This window comes from Grus americana, chromosome 5 (assembly GCF_028858705.1).
Source record: "Grus americana isolate bGruAme1 chromosome 5, bGruAme1.mat, whole genome shotgun sequence".
In the NCBI taxonomy this organism is placed as follows: Eukaryota; Metazoa; Chordata; class Aves; order Gruiformes; family Gruidae; genus Grus; species Grus americana.
The window spans coordinates 36,892,835-36,916,299 of NC_072856.1; the positions used below are offsets into that span (position 1 = coordinate 36,892,835).

Sequence of the window (23,465 nt, forward strand, 5' to 3'; positions counted from 1 at the left end):
GTAGAAAGAATTACATAAAAATCACTATACATGTTATTTTATATAATCACCTGGTGGTTATTCTTGACAATACTTGTAAGCGAACTGTTAGAGTGATACATCTAGAAAGTATTTTGAAATGTGTCATGTCAAGGTGGTGGGGGGGGGTGAGGAAGCATCTTTCCTGGTATATAATATCTTTCAGAGAAAGCTGGCTTTTTCCCCTCATGACTTTGCATTTGCTTGAAGTTTTTCCAGCGTTCAAATGGGTGAGAGAGAGTAGGGTGTGAGGGCACGCTCCTCTCCCATACACATTCTCCTCTACCTCTTGAAACAGTTTCCCTCCTCTTCCTCTCCCCTCCTATCTCTAGTCAGTCTGGAAAAACAAAGTGTGGGGAGATAGCTTGCACACCAACCATCCTGATCCTAATGTGAACACCTAGTATCATGAACTGTGCAGGTTGATTCTTTCCCTCCTGCCCCCTGTATAGCTCATTACGAAACTTTTTTTTTTTTTCCTCCCCTGAAATATTCTCCTGCAGTACTAGTCAAACAATGAAATCCAGACAACTCTTTGGAAAGTTTAAAACAGCAAAAAAATCTGTCCTTTATTTTACCAAGTAAATCTTTGTACCTCCTCTGCTTCTCTTTGCTGAAGAATTATTACACTGTGCAAACAGTATTGGTGTTTGGCACATTTCACAAATGCTAATGTGTATACTTTCCCCCCCCCCCCCCCCTCTTCTCCCGGTTTTCTTTCTGTTCTTCATTTGCTATTGGAATGGGAACTGTGGAAAAAATTCCTTGGCACTCTGACACCAGAATCCTTCATCTTGGAGAGACCACGATGATGCAACCTCAACGCACTCGGCAGGCACACCGGGGCCCTCCAGTGGGGGCCATGCTTCCCAGAGCGGAGACAACAGCAGCGAGCAAGGTAAAAGGTCAAACTTTTTCCCTCCTCAAAGTAGGCATGACTAAAATAACTGCAGCTTTTTTTATTATATCAGTACATCTGCCTTAGAGTAAACATGGAGTGGCAGACTTGCAGTATAATCAGCTGTAACTTAGGGAGACGGTATTTCCTTTTCCTAACCCACTTAGCTGCATTTTATTATTATTTCAAAGCGAAATATCTAATCTTCAAACAAGCTTTGTAATAACAATTGATTAGTTCTGCCAATTCCTTTACAAATTTGGTTATCTACAGTTTATTTTTGTGTGGTGTAAGTAAATATAATGACAGACATACTCTCCAGCTGTGATGCAGTTGTTTGAGCTGGGTTATAGATGGAAAATTTAACCTGTAGTTTTAGCTGGGCAAGAGACTCCTATATGAAGTTATGAAGCTGCTAAATGATATAAAGTAGAAGAAAAACCCGAACTGGACAGAAAAATGTTTATTGCAACGTGTGCTTGTACAGACTTGTTTCTGCTTCTGAAAATCTGAATTCGGAATGGTAAATAGAGATGTACCTGAACTGCAAAACCTCTGCTGGATCTATAGAGTGAAGCCTTCTCAAGGGTTCAGGAGGTTTGATTATTATTTCAGGGGTTTTTGTTTTATTTCCTACTGCATTGCACCTTGTGTGTGGTCATCTGCATCCATGCTGAGCGAGTGTCAAAAGCTGTCATTCTGATATGATAGTGTTTTACACTTGTTCATTAGAAGTATAAGTGACTCCAGAAGGCATAAGAGTCAAGCCTCCAGTGCTAAAAGTTGGGTAAAGATGGTCTACTGTCACTCTTGGATCTTGACTCAGAATTGATTTTTTTTTTTTCTCTTTTGAAGACTAAAGTTTAAGGTGGGCTCTGTTCTTGTTTTTCTTTGTAAACATCGGAAGCCTCAGCTAGCGAGAGATTACCTTTATAAGGTCTTATGATATGCTCCCTCCATCTCATGCATCCACAGCATTTTGCCACCGCGTTTCCCCCACATGAGGGTCACGCACACCCAACAGAGCCAACTGACAGGTCTGCCATCCAACTGGCCATGCGGGCTCCCAAAACTGGACAGGGGAGCAGCCTTCAGGGCTAGAGCTGCCGTGACGAGCCTCGCGCTGGGGGAGCTTCCCACCGTGATATTTGCCAGGCTTAGGCGGCGGAGCAGATATGTGATTTCACGTCTCTCACGTGGCCCACTGCTTGGCACAGAGCTAGATCCCCTCGTCTGTCTCACGATCTGGTGTCGTACCCGTTGCAATTCGAGGAACTTGCAAAGTTTGTTTCTGGTAGAGTGGTTTGGGTTTGTCTCCTATTTGTATGAATTGTTTATACATTTGTAATCTTATTGCTGATAGAAAGCAGCCATGGCATAGGGTGTGATCCAACTCCAACATGAGTCACGCGGGATTTTTTTCCATGCGGTTGGGTCAGAGCTGTACGAGGCCCAGTGTGAACTGTTACAGCTTCAGCAGCTAACGAAAGGGAGAGCTTGACTGCTAAGCAGGAAATCGGTGTTATGTCTGTTAGGTGGCCATAGGCTTTACTGTTGATCAAATGTTTACATTGTATATTGTGGCTAAGATGCTTGGTGTAGCAGATGATCATTTGCATACTTAAAAATGATTCTTCTGAGTCATCTGCCACGGCATGTTCATTCTACCCCTAGGTAAGAAATTTCCTCACACCTGTATCTCCACTCTACCCCAGCAACCCCTTAGAAATTAGAAGGGTTTCTTCATCAATCCATGCTTGATGTAAAGATATCCCTTGTATCGACATCCAGGAATCTTGCATTTCATTAGTCTCCGATCGCTTGTCACGTAACTTGGGGTGCTCAAGAAATATTGCTCAGCATAAGAAAAAGTAGTTGATGATAACTGCGCCAACTTCCCACTGGAGACTGAGGTTTCTGGTAATATATATGATTTAAACAAACCTGTTACACTCATTTCTGCAGAAGGGGAACAACTGCTGAAGGGCCAAATCAGTCACTAGTGCTGCGCAGCCTAGCAGGGTGAAACCTCACTAGTATGCTTCCCTTTGTGCTCAGTTGGGCCTTTTAAAGGGAAGCAGTCGTCCAGTGGCAAATCAGCATTCCACTCAGCTGCTGGCAGCTGAAAGATGTATGATCCTACAGCACCAGCAAAATTCCCATTGGAGACAGCTTTGGATTGCTCTCCCCCTCTCAACCCTGGGAAAGACTAAAGAGAAGGAGGCCTGTATTGAATTTTCCTTATGCTTCTTGAGGGGGGCAGGGTTTACTTCATAACTCATGAACTGGCAGTGAGTCAGTCCCAGGCAATGCCAAGATGGGTAGATGCCCTCTTGAGCTATTCTGGTGCAGTTACTTATTTGGGTCAACTTGGTTTCCCTGCAGTTTTGTCAAGACCTTCCACAAATGGTGCTTCAAGTGTTCCACTTGCCCCAAAGGATTTCTTGGGAATGGGACATCATTAGAGAGTCTTGGGTTACATTAGCAACTTATGGTCTCCTACACTGATGCCTGGTGGCAGCAGAGATTGATTCAAACTAGAGTCCGTCTCTTCTGGCTCCTGGGAGCACTCTTTCCAGGGGTCTCTGCTTTTGCCTTAAGTCTGTGATGTGCAGCTTGTAATTTTATTTATTTTCTTTTTGGGGGGGGAGATGGAAAGGAGTTGGAGGAGTGATGACATTATTTTTGCAGACTCTCTCTGCATGAGGTAGATCTATTTATTACACAGAAGAATCCGTCCATAGTTCTGAAAGTTAGACCCAGAAAAAAAAGGTGTAGGTGTTTTGTCTGTTTATGGAGGACAGTGTCACCATGAGAATGCATGACTGCCCTTTGGCATCAAAAGGGTTAATCCAGTCAAGGTTTGCTATTATTAGAAACATGCTGGCATTGAAAGAGTTAAGGAAAGGGCCTTCAGGCAGTAAATGTCGAAAGATTATCCTAATTTTATTAGTGGTGAGTGTCTATGTTGTTCTTAACATGTCACCTCACTTGTTCAACAGAAAACTAAGCTATACAACATATTGATCATCTAGCAAACCAAAGTACTAGTGACCTGTAATCTACCAAGCATTTATTGACTTTATCCCAGTTCAGATTCACAAATGCAGATCAATGCAGTGCAATACTATTTCAGAGATTAGTAATTATGTAGTAGGTCTGATCAACTTTCCCCTTGCCCTGGAAAGAGTTAAATATATTCAATAATAAAAATAAAACACTCTAAACATCTTACAAAGGAGAAAAAGAAGCAGCTGATTTAATGGTCTAATGAGGCCATCTTCCAGAGACTTGTTTTGTGTAGGGCTTGCTTTGACCTTTCGCTTTGCTCAGGAGCCCAACGCTTCATTTTTCACATTCTTGCAATTACGTTAACGCTTCAAGCATTTCTGACTCCAAGTCAGCTAGCAACACCAGGCATAACTCAACACTGTGAGTTTTTCTCCTCTCTGTAGATTCATTAACAGGTCACCGGGGTCCCAACTGAAATTTAAAACTGACTGGTTCTGTTGGGTTAGCTGAGTTATAGCAAGGGAGATGGCAGGAAAGGGGCTGAGAGAAGGGGAGGGGAGAGAGAAGACCCTGGGGTTTTTGCCAGGGAATATATGTGTTAAAAAAAAAAAAAAAAAACCAAACCAAAGCCAAACCAAAAACCACCCTAAGCGGAAGATTAAAAGGTGTGTGTAGCTTTATCATCCACCCTTTTCTTTGGAGGGGAAAAAACACATCTGAAAGTCTTCTGGGGTATTGTGTTTTCCTTATTCTTTGTGAAACAAAGTGAAAACGGCCACTGCCTTTACATACAAGGCTAAATGACTTCTAGAATTCAGCATCCATTTGTACCACAGTGATGGATATGACGCTTCCAGACTTTAATTCCTATTTAATCTCTTTATGGGATATTTCAAATAATGAATATGGCAGATTATGCATGAAAAGTGGGAAATAAATCTTTTTAAGGTTTAAAAACATGTGGTCTACAGGAAGGCACCAGGGAATAGTTTCAGTTTCATATTTTATGATACCGGGATTGTATACCCGATTTGTCATATTCTTAGTTCAGTCACTCAAAGGGCCCGATCCAGCCAAGTCAGATGGAGGCTGTGTTTCTTCAGGACTTCGCAGGAAGTTCAGCATCTTTTTAGGGTTAGGCCTGGGGTCGTAAACTTAACCATAAGTGAGAAGCCAGAGACAAGAAACTTCTTCTAGGTTATAGTGCAGTAAAAATAATAAATGGGCGTGACATCCACTTTGCCTTACCCATGTGAGTAGTTCATCGGTGTGTGGTTTTTTGGTTTGGTGGCTTTTTCTGGTGGAAATAGTGCTGAACGAAAAAGATCTGCCCCTTTATAAATAATATGTGAACCTACTCTCTAGGGCAATAGCTTAAAGTAGTTTTGAAACACTTTTGTGACAGCTTGATGTTTGTCCCACAAATTGGTCCACAATAGTTTTCTGTGGCAAAGCCTCATCATCTGGTTCGGGGCAAAGCCAGCCAAGATATCAGCTGAAATTATGTGTTCATTCCAGGTTACGTCTCTGGGTTGATGCATGTTGGAAAGATTAGGCAGTCTATTTCTTATCTGATTCGTTATATACCATCTTGTAATAACGATGGTATACAAATTAAATTTGTTTACAAAACTAGCTGATAATGCCCAAAGGCCCGTCCTAGTATTGAAACTCTACTGAAACTACATAAAGCTTTGAACTAAACTCCAATAGCCAGAAAAAAGAGAGGGATGTGTTGTTAATAATTTAAAAAAACCCCAACCCCCCAAAAAAACAAACCACCAAACAAAAACCACAAAAAAAACCCCAAACCAAATGCATTCATGCAAAGTCTTTGGAAGCTTAATATCCAAAAGCTGATGCTCAAACTTTTTTCCCCTAGTGCTAGATGTATAGGTAAGCCTGCTGAGGCTAGTGTGCATATTCATCTTAAGGATTCAGAACATATTTTTATTCCTTTGTATTTTTTACCTATAAAGCTATAGGGTATGGTTTTATTGGAAGAGAGCTGTCTTTTGTAAGAAAGGAAATTCCTAATAGAAAGGCTTAAGCATCCAGACTCTGAAAAATCAAACTTGCTAATAAATAATGCTTCACTGGAGATGCATTATTTCAGAAGGCACAGCTCTCATAAAGGTGAACTGTATGAAGTATGAAAAACTCTTAAAGAACAATGACTTTTTTCAGCTGAGGAAGATACAGGAAGAGAGTAGCCCTTATTAATTCATCTTTTCCTTTCAAGTTTGAGGGGCCCATCCTTGTGTTGATATGTATGAGTAATTCCCATTAATGGTGATGGGAGTTACGCATGTGCACTGACAGAAGAATAGACCCCTTAGTGTTCAAAGCACATGAAATTTACATTTTTTCCATTGCTGTAATTGAGATGTTGACAAATTGGAGAATATTGATGAGCCTTTGTTTTAAGTATTTCTTGCCAAGTTTGCTTTATTTTTTCATGGTTTGAACAATGGTGTGGGTTCAGCAGCAATGAATAATAAGGGTAGAGTAAAGATAACTTTGTATTTCAATATTTTGATGTGCCAATATGAAATAAATTGTCTTAGGCAAATGGAATATGCTGTTTTAATCATTAGCTATGCATGAAAGAAAAATTGATGTTGACATCTTTGCTGTAAAATCGTTGTAATGGGGCCTTCCTTACAATTCATTTTTGTAAAATTCATTTTGTACATTTTGCAGCAATTGAACAATCCCTGCACTGTGAATAGGCAGAATTCCCAGAAATACTGAGACAGTTGGCCCAGTAACTGCTGAGCTCACACTGCACACCACATGCACATTAACCATAATGATGCCAGAACCAGCTTAGCTAAATATAGTCACATTTTACTATCCTCCCATCCTTTCTTTTCTTTCCATTTATTGCATGAACAAATACATCTTTTTGCAGTTTTTGTTTGGTTGCTGGAGTCATGGAACACTTATGTCCCTACCCACTATTCAATAAGTAGCATTAAAATTTCATGGTGAAGCGAAGATTCACTGTACAGTTTTCTAATAATCAGGCTGGTGGCAACTGCAGATTCCTCACCATTTATTAAATTAAAGATTGGGGGGGGTGTAAATTATTATACTGTATTTAAGATGCTCAGCTCACTCTTAGCTTTTAATCCATGCAGGTTTTTTATATTTTGACGTTGATAAAAATCTATATCTGCATTAGAAAACATTTACTTCCATATTTGAAGTATGTTGTGCTGAGATTTCAAATGCAGCCTAGGAAAACTCTGTCAATGGAATGTTTTCATAGTGGCAGTAATCTCTTTAAAATAACCCTAAATACAATATGACAGATGCCATCTGGAATAATCTTTTGCTAGTTGCTTTCAACTTTTATTTTTTCCTACAGCTAAGTTCATCTAAAACTGGTCACTTACTGTTACGGTAAACAAGTGAACTCTTTCCTCCCTTTTATGCGTGAATGTTCAGAGAAAAGAGCTAGACAATTTTACTGAAGAGATTGTTACTGTTGAGAGGTTTGCCTCTGACTTCATGTTTCTGGATGGTTTAAACACATGTATGTGTATATCTCTGTGTATATATTTATATATTTGTATTTCAAAATGAAAAAGGTAGGATTCCCCCTTAGGCCATTCTTTCCATCTCAGATCCTACTCAGCCTAACCCAATTTGCCTCCAAATGTTAGATAACATCCCATTTTCTAAATTATAATTGCATGTTTGTTACAATATTAATGGTTTCATAATGCAACACATTCAAACATACAGTAGCAAGTGCTTAAATGTCTTCCTGTGTTGTTACAGACTGACTAATTTCTTCCTATATATGCCAACTTATTTGAAAGATCTAGTGTTGGAATCTCTGGATTTTTTTTTTTTTAACTTAGTCGTGTAAAGGGATGTCTCCTGATGCCTGTTAGAGTTTAATTTAGAGTAGTAATTAAACTTGAATACTGCCTCATAAACAAAAGATAAACAATAAACCAGCCACGCTCCCTGCTGTTTCATAGCTTTCTTTCCCAGATGTTTTAGCCTGATAATTTTTACATAGTGAACTACCTAGCACGGAGTGCTATGGACAGAGGTCAAAGCCTGGTTCTTTGTAATGGGTTTTTAAAAACTTTTTGTTAATTAAATGCTACAGAATTTTCCTTTGTGTAGCTGATAAAATTGTCAGATACTGAAGGACACTCATTTATTGACTTTTTAATTCTCTCCCTCTTGTTTAACAAGATGGCAGTAATTTAAGAACACCTCACTAACTTTCTTTTAACTGTCGATGACCAAGGAATGTCACGATTTCTTAATATTAGGGTGCCCGGACGGTACATTAGAATCTTCTACGTCACCCTTGAAACCCAGTAAAAAATACAAAAAGCCCTTGCAGGAGCCGCTCTCTCCATGTTGATCCTAAGCGACTAAGGAAACGTTCGGAGCAGAGGGCTTTTCATCTCTTCAAACCGCTCCTGGGTGTGCCGGAGAGTTGCGTGTCCATCTCTGGACCGCTCCTCTGTCAGCCATGATCCTTCTAATTGCCAGGTAGCGGTAGGCCGTTCAGCTGCAGAAGCCATGTTATTTTCACTGGGTGGGGTAATTACTGAAAGCTGAGAATAGCTGCACTAAAGACACAGGGATACTTTCATGATCCCATTAGCATAAGAGAGGGTAAATTATTCATGCCAAGTGAGGATTCTATGGGGAAAAGTATAGTTAATGCACATAGTTTTTAAATGTATCCCTTTCTGCTCTGAGACTAAATTCTTGTTGGATTCAGTTCTCAGACATTTACGGGAAAGCTCTAGTGGCATGTTAGACGCAGTTCATCTCTCTCTGTTTGCAGCGCTCTCAATAGAGACCATCTGGCAAAGATCCAAAAGGTGATTAAACAAAATGATCAGCTCTTGTTGCTGTGTTACATGTCCAATACTCTGGATTAAAAAACATGACCCACAACAGTCAGCTAACATCATTTTTTTTTTTCCCCCCTCTTTCCTCTTCCCCTGTAAGAATTCAGATGGTCCACAAATGTCTATGCCATCTTTGTGTCCTTATGGCCCATAATCATGAACAGGTTGTGCAAATGGCTCTTTCTGTAACACGGTCTGTTCCAGCAGCATAGAAACATTTCATATTAATTGGGTCAGTCTAATGTTCATAATGACATGGGGAAAAATTACCCAAATGTGTTCTTATAGTAAACACTTAAAATGTGCCTTTCTCCTATTAGAAAGTGAAATTTGACATTGGGCTCATGTGGCTGATTTGTTTTTTAAGACGGAAGAAAATCAAAGCATGACACTGTCATCTGCTGAAAATAGTTTAAAGCCCCTTCTAACCAAACCAAAAAAAAAAGGGGGGGGGGGAAGTGAGCTGTGGTTTAACACCACAATCAGGGATGAATTTACAGTGCTATTCAGAAGAGTACTCCCTTATCATAAACAAGCTGATAATCACACTGAATCTAACTCCCAATTAGCTCTTTCTTTGCTCACAGAGATCAGCATACATGTCCTCCTTAAGCCGTGATATGTTGCCGTTGAGTCAGACAGAACATTTGTATACCTTATGTCATATTCAGAATTTAAGGATTAGCGCTATATATTTACCAGAAAACCCAGCTAATCAGCAAGGTAATTTTTCAAACCAATCACTTCAATGCCTGAGTTAAGGTAAAAATGCCAAGACTGTGAATAGGGGACATATGTATCTTATCTTTTTGGGGTTGCACCAAATGCCAAGTACTAGCGTAAATTCAACAGAAACCAGACATTGTTGGAAAGTAATTAAAGAAATATTGAAATTAAACCTACCATATGAGTGAAATATTTGTAGGCCCGCTTTGTTGCATGCATAACAATTTGCATGGAATCGAACAGTGTTTCTTTCTCTCTTACTTCTTGAGTTGTACTTTGTTAAATACAAGAGAGGAATCCCCTCTGTGTATTCAGCCATAGGATCAGAGGGATCTCCTTCATGCTGAGGATGTTTACAGACCAAAATCAGCAGGTTTACTGAGAGGAGAAATTTATTAAAAAAACAAAAAACAACCCAACAAACCAACAACCAAGCAAAACATAAAAACCACCCCAAAACCCTTAAAGCCTCCAACCCTATGCCACGAAAAATCAAATTCCACTCTTGCAAGCTGGAAAGATCCGCTGAGGCTGTCAGCTCTGCTTACTGCGCAAGGTGAAAGCAGCAGGTAAAAGGCACCGACGTGTCCCGAGTGCTGGGGAGGGGAGGCCAGGCTCCCCCAGCGTCAGCGCAGCCTGGCAGATGAAAGGGACCCACATAGCCTTGGGGGGCTTAAGGCTATTACAGGGCAACTCGTGCTCTGTTATCATGCTGATTTTCAATTGATTTTTGGCTGTACAGTACTTGTTGAAGGCCCTCTAGAGCATCAAACACTGCATTATGGCACTACGCATGGTAATACCTTGTGGGCCTTTTGTCTTATTGTCTTTACTTTGCCTGAGACGAGGAGTGCTAACCACTCCGTGATTGCTCCAGCTTCTGAGCAGCTTTTAAGTCTGGGGAAGTAGGACAGGTGAAGGAAATTTGACAGCCGCCTTTAGTTGGCTCTTAATGTGGTTGGTGCATTTGTTTGTGGTTCTGAATTTTCAAACCAATCTGGTTTTGCATTACTGTAAAACATCATTGCTTTTAATTTATAAATTACTTCTAATTTAAGGGACTGATCGCAGGATACTAATAAACCCAGGTCTGGGATCTAAATAGGCTTCCTTCTTTCTCAAACTTCTTGTATGGTTCCTTTAACTAACTTGTACTAGAGATTGTTAGAGCTGAGGTTGCAAGAAGCTTTTTATAGGCTGAAGTGAGTAATTTCTCCTGTTTTCTACCTTCTCCTTTCTTCACTTAATCGATTGTATCACTCAGGTTTTTCATTCACTAAAAAAAAATCAAGCCATCTATGTGTAAGTCTTGATAAGCCGAGGATTTCTAAAATCCGATGAGTGCCTATATATTTAGGATATCATCCTCAAATAAATGCTTACAATTTTAACCAGTGATTTCTATTGGCTTGTGTAAATCTTTGTGCATGCAGTAGATGTGAATGAATATTTTAAAAATGCTTACAGGAATAAAAATGTACATGTGAAAACACATGTAGAAACTTAGACTTGCAACTTTCTAGTGTTATGGGAACTATAAGAAAGCAGTATAGTCGTAAGGATGGGATGATAGCAGGAAACAGTGATGGTCACCCTAACCACCCTGCTAGCTGCAGGCACGATCCAAATAACAAGTATGGTCACTGGGAAGACATCTGTTATTTCGGTGGCCTGCCTGTAGCTCCTCAGTTTGTTGCCATGGGCTAAGGATACGGCTGCCTACCCAGGAGGAACTAGGACCTGGTGTAAGTTACGTGGCCTCTCTGATGTGCGTTCTTCCCCATCTGTACAATGGGCACGAGAGTACTTAGATGTTACATTACTGTTATAAAATGGTCATCTGTTGTCAGTGGACTGCTCTGATATTCCAGGAATGCGGGGTTATGCAGAACATTCAAGTGCGTTCTTGTATTGGCCTCCCTGAATTTCATAAAAACAGCAGTGGATATACTGCATTTGTAAATTGTATTGCTTATTTTGACACTTTCTCTTTTTTCAACAAAGGTGAAAAAAGGTGAATGAAATAGTCTTGATCTTTAACTTTGTATTGTTTCTAATTGATAGGGCTTATAAAGTGAGCAATAAAAGATGACATGGATCACATCACTAGTTCTTTAGTGATATTTGCATGAAGATAAGAAGTCTAAAGTGATGTTTCCAATGTTTAAAAAAATATTGTATCACTACATATGTGTATTCCTTGTTTAGTGTTTGGGGGGTTTGGGTGGGGGTTTTTTGTTTGGTTTTTTCCTCTCCCTCTGAACAAGCATAGTGAATGTAGACCAAGGAAAACTTGATTCTGTGTTCATATTTAGGTCTTAGGGATCCAAGGGTAACGTCGGCTTAGGACAAGATTGTGCAACGCATTCTTTTTTTTTTCTCCCCCCCCCCCCCCCCGATTTCCGTAGTACTCTAGAGCTATAGAACAGGTTGTGATGTTTAGTGACCGTGCACATCAGTAGTTCTGTCTTTTAAACACGGACATTGATTTTTCTCATCCTGGCATGAGAAGATCTAGCATACCCCCTGCTCTGCTGCCTAAGAGTTGTCAGCATGTACACAGGCAGTGGTGGCTAAGAATGATGGCTTAGGGCATCAGAACTGGCAGCAGTATCAGGAGCAGCCTGCTTCATATTTAGAGGTTTTTTGCTAACTATGAAATACAGAGCATCCATTTTGCTGGGGGGGGGAAGAATTTATAACCTTTAGCGTAACTCTTTTACTGTTGTTAATTACTGCTTGTAATATTAATAAACATACCGATTTAGATTTAGTAACTTGGGTTTCTACAGAACTTGGAATAACATTTTAAAATGCACCAACTAGGTGTCTTGATCATAATTAGAGTATTTGTGAAAGATCTGTCTTTTCTTTATGGGTCAGTGGTGGACAGTGCAGAGAAGGTTTGAAGGAAGGGGGTGGGAATCAGTTAAAAGCAGCTCCCCCTCCTTGTAGGAGAGAAGAGGAAGACACTGTCCACATAAGAGCCTGATCCTTCTTGTGTGGAATCAGTAGCAATAACAGGGGCACTGCTGCTTTCAGATATGCAAAGTTTGGGTCAAACACATCCAAATAAATGAAAGCAAAGCATTATTCTCTTATCTTAAAAAAACAAACACACACACAAAAACCCCCTATTCATTTTTTTGAAAATTCTGATAGAAACTACTGCCATTAAAACATGTGGGAGCTACAAAAAGGCAACCATAAAGGTCTAATACTTCCTAATATTTCTGAACAAAGTTTCATCATACCTTACCTTTTAGAGGACAAATAATAATATACGCCAGCTTTTTTTATTTGCACAGGAAAGTTTGGAATAATTTTTTTCTTCTGCTGGTTTTTAAACATTAAAGCGAGCTTCAGAGAAAAATAAATTTGTGCTTTCAGTTCAGTTCATTTCTTGAAATACGAACACTTTTTCAAATCTGTTGGAGAGAATAAATTTATGCAGTAAACTCAAAATTACCTTTAAGGAATTTGACTGCTGCTGTTTGACTTTACTCAATGTAGTAATTCACCTTGTGTGCAGGTATGTGTGGAGTTGGAGGAAGTAAATGATTCTTCATTTCCTCCTGTTACATATGGGTGGCTTGTAAGTGACAGCCCCAAAGCTTGGCTGCGTTTGGGTTATTTGTGAAGCCATCTTTACCTCAAGGTGAGGAGCAAATGGGGGAACTGATCTGGTGGCAGAGTTGGCACGATGGCCCTGGTGCCCCTATTCCTACCTACAGCCGGGGCAGCCAGCACAGGAAAGAGCAAGACAAAGTGGTTTCCCCGTGCTCCACTGACTTCCCAGCTGCTCCGAGTCTGAAGTCCATTGCTAACTCCAGATGCTCGAACTTGCACTGAGTGCTATCCTAGACTGCTGGCCGCATAACTTGTGGAAAGAGCTCAAATTATTTTATGGATGGTTACCTTTGTACACCCTTGGCACTATACATTCCTCATGCACAGTCTAGGATTGGGGTCTTCTACTTTCTTGTGTAAACAGAGCATTTGCTATAACTGACAAGGATTGGTGGTGCAGCCATGAAAGTGCGAGAGGGGAATTCAGCAAATTCTCTATTAAGATGTGATTTGTACCATGAAATTTTTTGACAACCCCGGCATTTAATTCCTAAATAAGTAAAGACCACTCTTTTTCCTTATAATCTTGCTTTATGCCCACCAGCTTATTGTGGCTCCACTTGTTTAAACAATTACATTTGTTTAAACTTTCCTTGGGCCTCTCCACATGAATCTGTAAGTTGGTCATACCTAGATTTAAGGTAGCCCCTGGTTGTAGAGAGTTCAGCAGAAGTGAATATGACAAATACATGCATAGAATTTTATTGCAGGACTTGGTGCGAAGGTTTTAAATTATTTACGAGCGTGAAATTCGCATGAACTCCCTGTCTAATTTTACACTCCTGCCTAAAGAGGATGGAACATCGCTTAAATAGCACAAATCAGAATTTTTCAGCTTGGAGCTTCCTTCCTAATTCCTCCCACCTCAGATTTACCACTTACTGACGGTTCTCTATTTCGTGGTACTCCTGACCCCGTACATCTGTTAAAGGGGATAGTTCAGGATGAACACAGCCTCCTACTCAGTAGGACCGCAGTGTTCTCTTAGCTCCTACTAGATGCTTGAACAAGCAGAGGGCTTAAGTGAAATCCTTTAGCTGAGCCAAAATCTGTTCTTATTTAGGGACTAATCCAAAGCCTGTTAAATCAACAGAAAGATTTTGGTTGACTTCAGTGAGCTTTGGATCAGGCCCTTCCTTGCTAGTACATCTGAAATCAATGGAGCTACGTTGGGCTTCTGCCAGTCAAAAAAAAGGGAGAGGGATTGTCCTTCTGCTTTATTTGTACAGTACCTAACCCACTGAGGTCCTGGTGCTCAAACAGTGCTCCCAAGTGCTGCATTGAGACAAGAGTAATTTTGACTTGATTACACTGCTTGGTGTTCGTGGACTCCCATTCAGCCGGGTGCATAATCCCGTTGTTTAAAACAACCATGTGTGCTATGCACCCACCTCGTGTCCAAGCATTATTTTGGTCTTCTAAAGTTTTATATCAAGAAATTTCTTGCGAAAAGTAAAAAGGGAGGGTGACAGTTTTCATATTGGGAAATTTTTATTTTTTCATATTTCTGTGCTATCAGATTGTAAAGAAAGCTGTTTTGAATGAAAACTACTCAGTCCATAGAACATGTAAAACCCAATTAATGTAACTTACTGTCAGCTCACTGCCTTGAGAAAATTATCAAAGCCCCATGTCCTCCCTGCAGTCAAAAGGTTGTCACCTTTTCATTATTTCTTCATTACTGCCTTTTATTTTTATTTCGCAGTGTTAAATTGAAGTCCAAATTATAATTTGCCACTTGTTAAGGATTTTAGTGTAATAATGAGCATTATGGAGATGGCAAATATTTTTAGGCCAGAAATGGCAAAGGATGACAAGGCCCTATGTGTACCTCAGCATAGACCTTCCATTTTCAGAAGTACCTATGACATTGTCCTGGTTTTGGCAGGAACAGAGTTAAATTTTCTTCGTAGCAGCTGTTGTAGCGCTGTGCTTTGGATTTAGGATGAGATTAATGTTGATAACACACTCATGTTTTAGTTGTTGCCAAGCAGTCAAAGACTCTTCAGCTTCTCATACTGCCCTGCCAACGAGAAGGGGAGTGCCCAAGAAGCTGGGAGGGGACACAGCCAGGGCAGCTGACCCAAACTGGCCAAAGGGATATTCCATACCATGTGATGTCATGCTCTGTATATAACTGGGGGGTTGGCCAGGAGGTGGCGTGGCTCAGGAACCAGCTGAGCATCGACTCCAGGTGGTGAGAAATTGTGCTGTGCATCACTTGTTTTGTATATTCTATTATTATTCTCTTCCTTTTCTGTCCTATTAAACTGTGTTTATCTCAGCCCACGAGTTTTACCTTTTTTGTTTTGATTCTCTCCCCCACCCTACTTGGGAGAAGGGAGAGTGAGCAAAGGGCTGTCTGGTTGTTTTAGCAGCGGTGGGTTAAACCGCGACAGCCACCCAAAGTAGGACCTCGGTCTGGCAAAGACTTACACATCGCTTAACTCTGTATGTTGCAAGTCCTGATATTGAAATAGAGAGGTCCACAGTAGGGTTAATATTGACCACCTCAGCCTGTGTAGGATTTGTTTTCAATTGACTCTTTCATTCTAGTCCTAAACTACCAATATTTTCCTTAAAAAGAAAGCTGGTAAGTTTTGTTTTAACTTATTAGACTTTTGACTAGATTTCATGTACTTCTCAGCCCATGCACTCAAGATTCATTTTGTGTATTCAGATACTTAATATATTTTGTGCAAAACATCTGTCACCATGTGAAAGTGTATTTGAGTAAAAAGAAATTCCTGTTCAGTAACATTTTTTTGTGTGTGTATGTGTGGTAAATTTAGAAATATCTTTCTAGATGAGAAGCATTAGACTTAATTAATTTTTTTTTTAAATAGCCTTATTTTTTCTTCAACACTGTTTTATGTAAAATGGCAGATTCCATAAGTTTAAAGTATTACAAAATTAAATTTTCATTTAGAGGCTACCAACATGCTTAAAGCATATAGATGCCTCTTATTTTAGGGAAACAGGGATAGGCTGATCTGTGATCTCAGCTGACTTACAGTTTTGGGTTTTCTGCCCTTTTCATGTGCAAGGATTTAAAAAGAGAAAGACAACTGCAATATTTGTACTTCAGTCCGAGGGAGAAATAACAATGCCATTTTCCAGTTAAAAAAGACATAACGAAGACTATCTTATTAGTCTTGAATATTTCTTAGATTCTAATTACTTATAGATCTTACTGTTGTCTTTTGGGGTGTTGAAGGGACCATATCGGAACTTCAGAAACTTACTTTAGTGACCCAAGTCAGACATAGTTGATAGCTAACCGCTATGGATGGGCCTGTTCTCTTCTTTCTGGTGGTTTTTGTCTGTTTCAGAATAATTCAATTCATCCTACCTTATCCAGTTCTAGAAAATCTTCCATAGTGCATAGCTGCAATGATAGATGAAACACTTTCATTTAGCTGGGAATTGGTTATCCTAATTATTTCCCTGAATTAGATCTTACTAGCAGTTCATATTCCCAGCTTTGAGCATAGTTTGGCATAAGGTCCTTTCTATGAGCAACATTTTATGAAAGAAGAGCTTTATTGATTTTTTTTTTTAAAGATCTTTCATTCATTCTATTAATCTATAACTCAGGCTTAACTACAGGTTTGCCCCTTTTTTGTTGTTCTGTTTTCTCTTCTGAATCTGAATTTGGGCGGGAATATGTTTCTTATAGTCAGGCCTTTCTAATCTAGTAATTCATCAGTGACATTTAGGGTTTGGTTTCAAACCCCTCTCTGCTTTCTTGTAAACTAATCCTACAGTCCTAGGACCACCAGAGAGAATGTCATTTTAGCTAGAAGTCCACACTGTCAGAATTCAGGTTTACTGTATGCCAATTAACCCTCCTTTAAGCTCTTCCAAATGGCTATCAGTCTGGTTTGTTTAAAAGAAATAAGCTGTCCTTTTATTTTAGAACTAGTAAAGAATTTTACATCTTTCTAAAGCAATTTTCTGCATTCTCACAGACTTTATTGATGTGAATGTAAAGTACACAATAGGTCAAATTCTGACTTCAGTGGGAGTTGAGGGGAGCACAGACTGTATATTTGAAAGCAGAATTGATTCAATCTTGGTGTGCCTGTGCAGCAAAAAAATCTTATCTCTATATAATTTGTCTTCATATAATCAAAGAATATAGATTTGAGTTTTGTTTCTCATGTTATTTTCTATGACCGCCTTACATGAGCTCAGAGGAGCTGCTTGTGTTCTTAGTAGGGGGGTGTGTGTGTATGCTTTTTTTCCTTGTTTATTCACATATAAACATTTTACATGCTTCCTGAGAGAATTTTCTTGTAAGGTTCAGTTGTTCTTAAGAAACTGAGAACTTGTCTAGCGCATAATTTGTAACCTATGCAGAGAGCACTCTCCAGCCGAGGCAAACCCTAGAACAATTCACTTGGACCTGTTTTGCTTGCCACTGTAGTACTCTTGGACGTAAGGGTCCTAGTTTGAACCGCGGCTGTGACGAGCAGGATATACCCGTGCACAGCCAGATGTCCAGTGGAGGATCCATGTATTGGTCTTCTGTTCCAGTCTTCCATCAAACAGCTGTTTGTTATAGTGCGATTCATTTTATTTTAGATCATTTGAGAAGGATATTGCTTCTGAACGCACAAAAAATCTCCACATAACGCCCTCTGCTCTTATGCTTTCTCCACGCTGATTAGCTGGTCTTGAGTTGTCTGTCTTAATTCATGGGATCAGGGTGTAACTTGTATGAAAGAAATGAGATTACTGCATCTGAAAGAAAAAGCAGAGTGTTAGTTACACAGTGGGCACGAATGGTTCTATTAAATTCATTTTTTAACTTGTGTGCTTTGCCTTAAAACTGTGTAAAAGCTATATTCCACACTCTCAGAAGAAAGACTTCATTTACACCAGGTTTCTTATGCTTTAAATAACTCATTCGGTAGCCTTGATCTACTCAAATGTTACTTTCTTACTACCTTTCTGTACCAGTCCTTTAAACAACTCATTAGGAACTTCTTACCTTATTTTTAGACTGTTATACGTAGAAAACATTGACATTTTAAAAAAAAAAAAGTTTTTCAAAGTAGTTTAGGCCTTTAACATAACATTAGAATATTTCCTTTTGTAAATCATCTCTCATATATTAAAAAGCAACTGTCAGTTGGTTTCCTTCCTGTCTTGTATGTATTTGAGGTTATAACAATAGAAGTTCTAAGCTTAGCTTTCCCCCCCCCCCCTTTTTTTTTTCCTTTAAGTTGATGACTTTTGGGGGGTAGTCTTTCTCTTAGTTACACATTAAGTATCCATGAAGGTAGAGGGTTTTGGTAGTGTTTTTCTTGGGTGTGGGGTTTTTTTTCTTTTTTTTTTTTTTTTCTTTTTCCTAGTATGGCAGAGAATAGTAGGATATAACTGGGGAGGAATAAACCTTTTAAAAGTAGATTTTGTAAAATGTAGGGCACGGACAAAGGTTTGTCTGGCTTTGCTTGAACCAGCCCACATCTGTTATAAGAAACAGTAGATCTGCAGACAGGCTATGGCTTTTGTCACATCCAGGGGAATCCACTGAATCTTGGCCTTCATTTAGGATTCCCTCCTGATGAGCAAATTCCCATGACCGCTTTTGAAGCTTTAAAAGCTTTGGTTTTGTTTTAAAAGGCCTCTGAGCATAGGCAATGTTTTCATAAGCATTTAGAAACAAAAAAACTGAGCTTTTAAACCTTCAAACATCGCTGCGGGGATTCACTTCGCTTCTCAGCAGACCAAGTCTGAGATAACACCTGCAAGAAGTGTGTATCTGTGCGTGTGGATTTTGTGAAAATTGTGATGCACCATCTCAACTGACCCACAAATGTGACAGCAGTGTGTGTGCGTGTAAATCTTATTGTTGTGTTTCGCTGGTATTCATTTTTTAAGAGCAAACTATTATTTTGGTTCTGTGGAATGACTGATGTGGGTAAGCCTATTCTGGTTTTAGATTGTTTTCATTTCTTCTCCCTGTACGTCCTCTAATGCAAACGCTTCTTCAGAAGAACTGACTGAGTGGAAGTCCCCGGTTATGTTTCATCATCTAAAGGGTATTGGTTTGTTTTGGTTTTTTGGGGTTTTTTTTCTTCAGCCTTACTTTTTTCTTCTACAGTTAACATCGGTTGCAGAATAAAAGGTAGTTTTCTGTAAGTAGATGGGTCATACCATCTGTAAACCCAGGTCTGTGATTACTAGATGAGAAATAGTGTACAATGGAAATGAGTGGACACATTGTCAGAATGGTGAAATAACAGAAATTCTCATTGCGCTCCTTTTCAATTCCATCTCTCTGCATCTTAAACACTTGAGGTGAAATTTTGTCATGTTGTAGGGGGAAGGGTAAGAGGATTTTCAGAATTAAGGATAAATACTGAATGAATACATTATCAGTGCTTTTCTCCTCTCCTGTCTTGTTCTCAAAACACCTGTTAAAGAAATAAGCACATATTTTGGGATTGATGATACTAACTGGCAAACTTGGCACCAAATAACCTGCTGAAACTAAAATGATGCAGAACATGTGCTTAACTTAACAGTCCATAACCCTGTTTTTAGAACATCGAAATACCTACCCTGAGGAAGGCTCATAAAACGAAGGTCTTTAAAGTTCATAGATTAGGCCAATGAAGCTGCAGCCGTTTTTAAGAATGTGTATCTTCATTGACTGCTATTAATTCAAGATGGCCAAGTGTATGAAATATGAGACATGAAAGCACTGAAGAAGAATTTTTTATTTTTTTAAAGTGTGCTTTCCATAGGTTCAGTGGCTATAGGAATGAGCAGAAGAGGGATGCTTGGAGAGGCAAACATTCTGCGTTTGGGAGGATTACATATTGCAGGCAGATCTCAAAGAATCTCTGCTTGGTTTCTATGGGTATTTGATTGAGCTTTTTACAACATATAATGCTTAATTCTTCTAGAAATTCCCAGTGCCCTTAAGATTCTATTGCTTGGGATTACGCCGAGTAATTTGGCATATCTCTAATCATGTTTCCCCATGTGTAACATTGCAGCCACGTCTGTCTTACTTTACTGTTAAATATATAATTTATAAATAGATAACAATCCTGGTAAGCTTGTTTGAATGCATTCTAGACCGAAATAACTTGTTTTGTATTTCGTGTGATAGCTTCAAGCTGCTTTAGAAATCTTTGTTATGTTACTCATCTGGAGGCACTGGAAATTAAAAAGCTGAGCTACTGTAGCCACTAGGACCTATTATTTCTGAAGTGTTCCTGGAGAAATAAACTTTTTGCACCAGGCACACCTGAATTCACAATAAATACATGAACACACATAACTTTCCTTTTTGCACTTGCTGTTTGTTTGTTACTTTTAGACGGAAGAAATTAGAACAGGCTGTATTAAGCTGAAAAGAATTTTCTTCACTGAATTTTTCTGGCTGTGTAACTTCTGTGACAAATTGCTTACTATCTTCCATTTCACCAAATGCGTGCTTTTTTGCCTGCAAACGATATGCTTTACTGTTAGGCATTTTGGGATATGGTGGTTTTATTTCTCTTTTTTGGGAATAAACCAGAAGCATCTTCTTGTGCTGAATAGCCTGACAGAAAAGGAAAATAGAATACTTAAGCTGTGAATTGGCAAGGGGGGGGGGGGTCAGACTGGGTTTTTTCCCCTTGATATTCTTTACATTTTTTTGATAACTGAACAAATATTGGGGGAAAAACCCCAAGTTGTCCTTAACAAGGAAATTATTTAGAAGTGCAACGTGTTTACGTATCTGGATGAGAACAGTGCATTGTTACCAGTGACTGCATGCATCGCATGATGCAACCTTTTGACAACTGAGTGTCTGCTGGAGACATCTGTGAAGGGTGACCTTTCGCCCTAAGGAAGAATGCTCTGAAGGTGGGGAATGCCGTTATCTGTCCTGGCCCACCACGCGCAGAGGCTGCCCACCGCCGTCCTTGCACTCGCCTGGTTACGTAGCTCTTCAGATACAAATCAGATGAGCCAAAACTGAGCAGATTCTCCTGAAGAAATATAAAAAGCCGACTTGCTTTCGCCTTGGTGGGAAGGCAGAGGTTAAGTCAGGGGCCTCAGACAGTATCAAATTAGAATGAGATCCTTAGCCTTTAAGTAGTCTCATTACAAGGATTGCTAATATCTGATGTGCCTGCCGCTCCCTCAGATCCTTTACTTCTGTAGTTCACTTGTTACCAGCGGTCTGGAAACCAGTATATGCAGCATGTTACCCTTCCTTCGGACACACAGGTTCAAGTTATAAATTGCAGTGTGCAGACGCAGAAGGCATCAGCTGTTTCTTTTTCAGGTGGTGGGAAAGGGAAGGAGGAGGAGAAGGGCTGAGGTAGCTTGGGGAAGAAACAATAAAGTGTTGGGAATGTTTTCAGACCAATGTACTTCTGATTTTCATAGAAAAGAAAATCCATTGTATTGGCCGTAATCTGAGAAACTTTCTGTTTTCGTGCTCTTTTTAATTCACGGTACAGCAGACTCTCTGAAAAGCAGCATCGTGCTGGTGATTGCTGCTGCTTCCAATACGCTGCTGTGTTGGCAGCGGTTGTTCACGGACAGCTACCAGCTGCCTGTGAGGCAACAAGGGCCCGCGTCCCCCGTGTTATAGGTGAAGTGGTGATTTCTTGTCTCAAGCGGCTGTAGTGTTTTAGGTGTGTGGTTTGGGCTTGTTGTTTGTGGGTTTGGGGTTTGGTTTGGTTTTTGTTTTGTTTTGACAGAAAACAGGTAATATAAGGATCTTTGGCTGCTAAAAATAAAGTAGGAAATATTCTATCCCAAAAGGTGGAGCAGTCTTGAAGAAAACAGGTTATTCCCCTCCACTGCTCCCGCCCCCAACACCCTTTAGTCCCGCAGAACGACTGCATGCTTCAGCACGGATTTCTCTGCTAGTTGGATCCCAGGAGGCCTTATTGAGTGCAGCGCTGCTCGGGGAGTTGCAGCTGTATAAAGTGGGGGGGGGGAAAAAAAAAGTAGTTTGTACGAATTGTTCTTTACCTTGGTTTGGGTTCAGCATGGCAGCTGCACTCCGACTTTGTGTGTGACAGCACAAAGGACAGCAAAAGTGAAAAGCAAGTCAGCAAGTAGAGAGACAAAAGCAACGATCAGCTAATACAGCTCCACATGGCCTAACTAATTTATGAGAAAAAAACTGTTCTGTTCATTGGATCAGCACTCTGAGGAGGCAGGTGGAATTGTAGGAAGTTTTCATTGAGTCTCTGGAGCAACTAAGGAAGCCACTAGAGATTCTTCTCAGTTTGAACTTTATCAGGGTCTACGCTTAATCAATATGGTATTGGAAAAAGAATTAATTACTAAAGCAGAATAAAACAGCTGCATTTTAAACTAAGGATCCATCAATTCAGTAATCTTCCAGTTACAGGCTAGGTGCCGTGAGGATCATTTTGACTTCATGTAATGAGGAACTGAGGGAGTTTCCTCATGAACAGGCTGGGAATTCACATTAGCCTATTTCAGCTATTTGTCATCAGTACAACTCATTTCTCCCCTTCTGAATTACAATTTGTATTTGATATACTGTCAAACCCACAAAATTCCCATATTCATGGAACCGAAAGCATTAATGCGGAAATCATTGTCACCATGAGAAAAAGTCTTAACCTTCCTGAGCCTCTTTATTCTATAGGCTGCGGCTCGAGTGGTTTCATGCCGGACATACCTCTATTGTGTTCATTGTGAGGGTCAGGGACCTGCCTGTTGAAGAAGCAGTAATTTGAACACAGCCTGTAAATGTTTCATCTGTAATTTCCATAATGGTGAATTTCAAGGAGGGCTGAGAAGGGTTATGGGAGATGAATTAGGTTTTTAGTGAGCTCATTAGGAAGCCAAACAGAGTTTAGACAGCAAGGCGGTGAGTGTGGCTGTAATCAGTTCTGCTCGCTTTGTTCCCTGCCTTCGGGACATTTTTTGAAAACTTCATGGCAGGGGCTGATGAGAATATACTGAGCAGAGGCTGCAATCTGATGGTTGACTTGTTGATTTGTAAACCTCTTAATTCATTTTTTGTTCAATTTAATCTTTTCTTTCTTGAGGAAAATTAGTTGAATGTTAGCCCTCTTTGCACTATTCACCTCTTAAATTATGCTCATTTTGAGGAGCTTGTTATGCCTGAATAAACATGAAATGACTTGGCATTTTCCCATAAGAGGCACACCCATTTTAATACCATGTATTTACCATTCCTGGAAATGTCTCATTAACTTCTGAAAATCTGTGAGCATGATATTTTTGGGCTACTGTAACACACCTCTTGGCAGTCACAGAAGGCAGTT

At 39.8% G+C, this 23,465-nt stretch overlaps 1 protein-coding gene across 10 annotated transcripts in view; it reads left to right on the forward strand.

The window, feature by feature from the left end:
- The window catches only part of MEIS2 (Meis homeobox 2), a 174,168-nt gene that overhangs the window by 15,922 nt on the left and 134,781 nt on the right, over positions 1-23,465 (forward strand). For all 10 annotated transcript variants that reach the window (XM_054827277.1, XM_054827281.1, XM_054827279.1 and 7 more), the window contains exon 7: positions 802-916. In XM_054827277.1, coding sequence (XP_054683252.1) covers positions 802-916 — 115 coding nt within the window. The remainder of the gene's footprint in view (positions 1-801; positions 917-23,465) is intronic.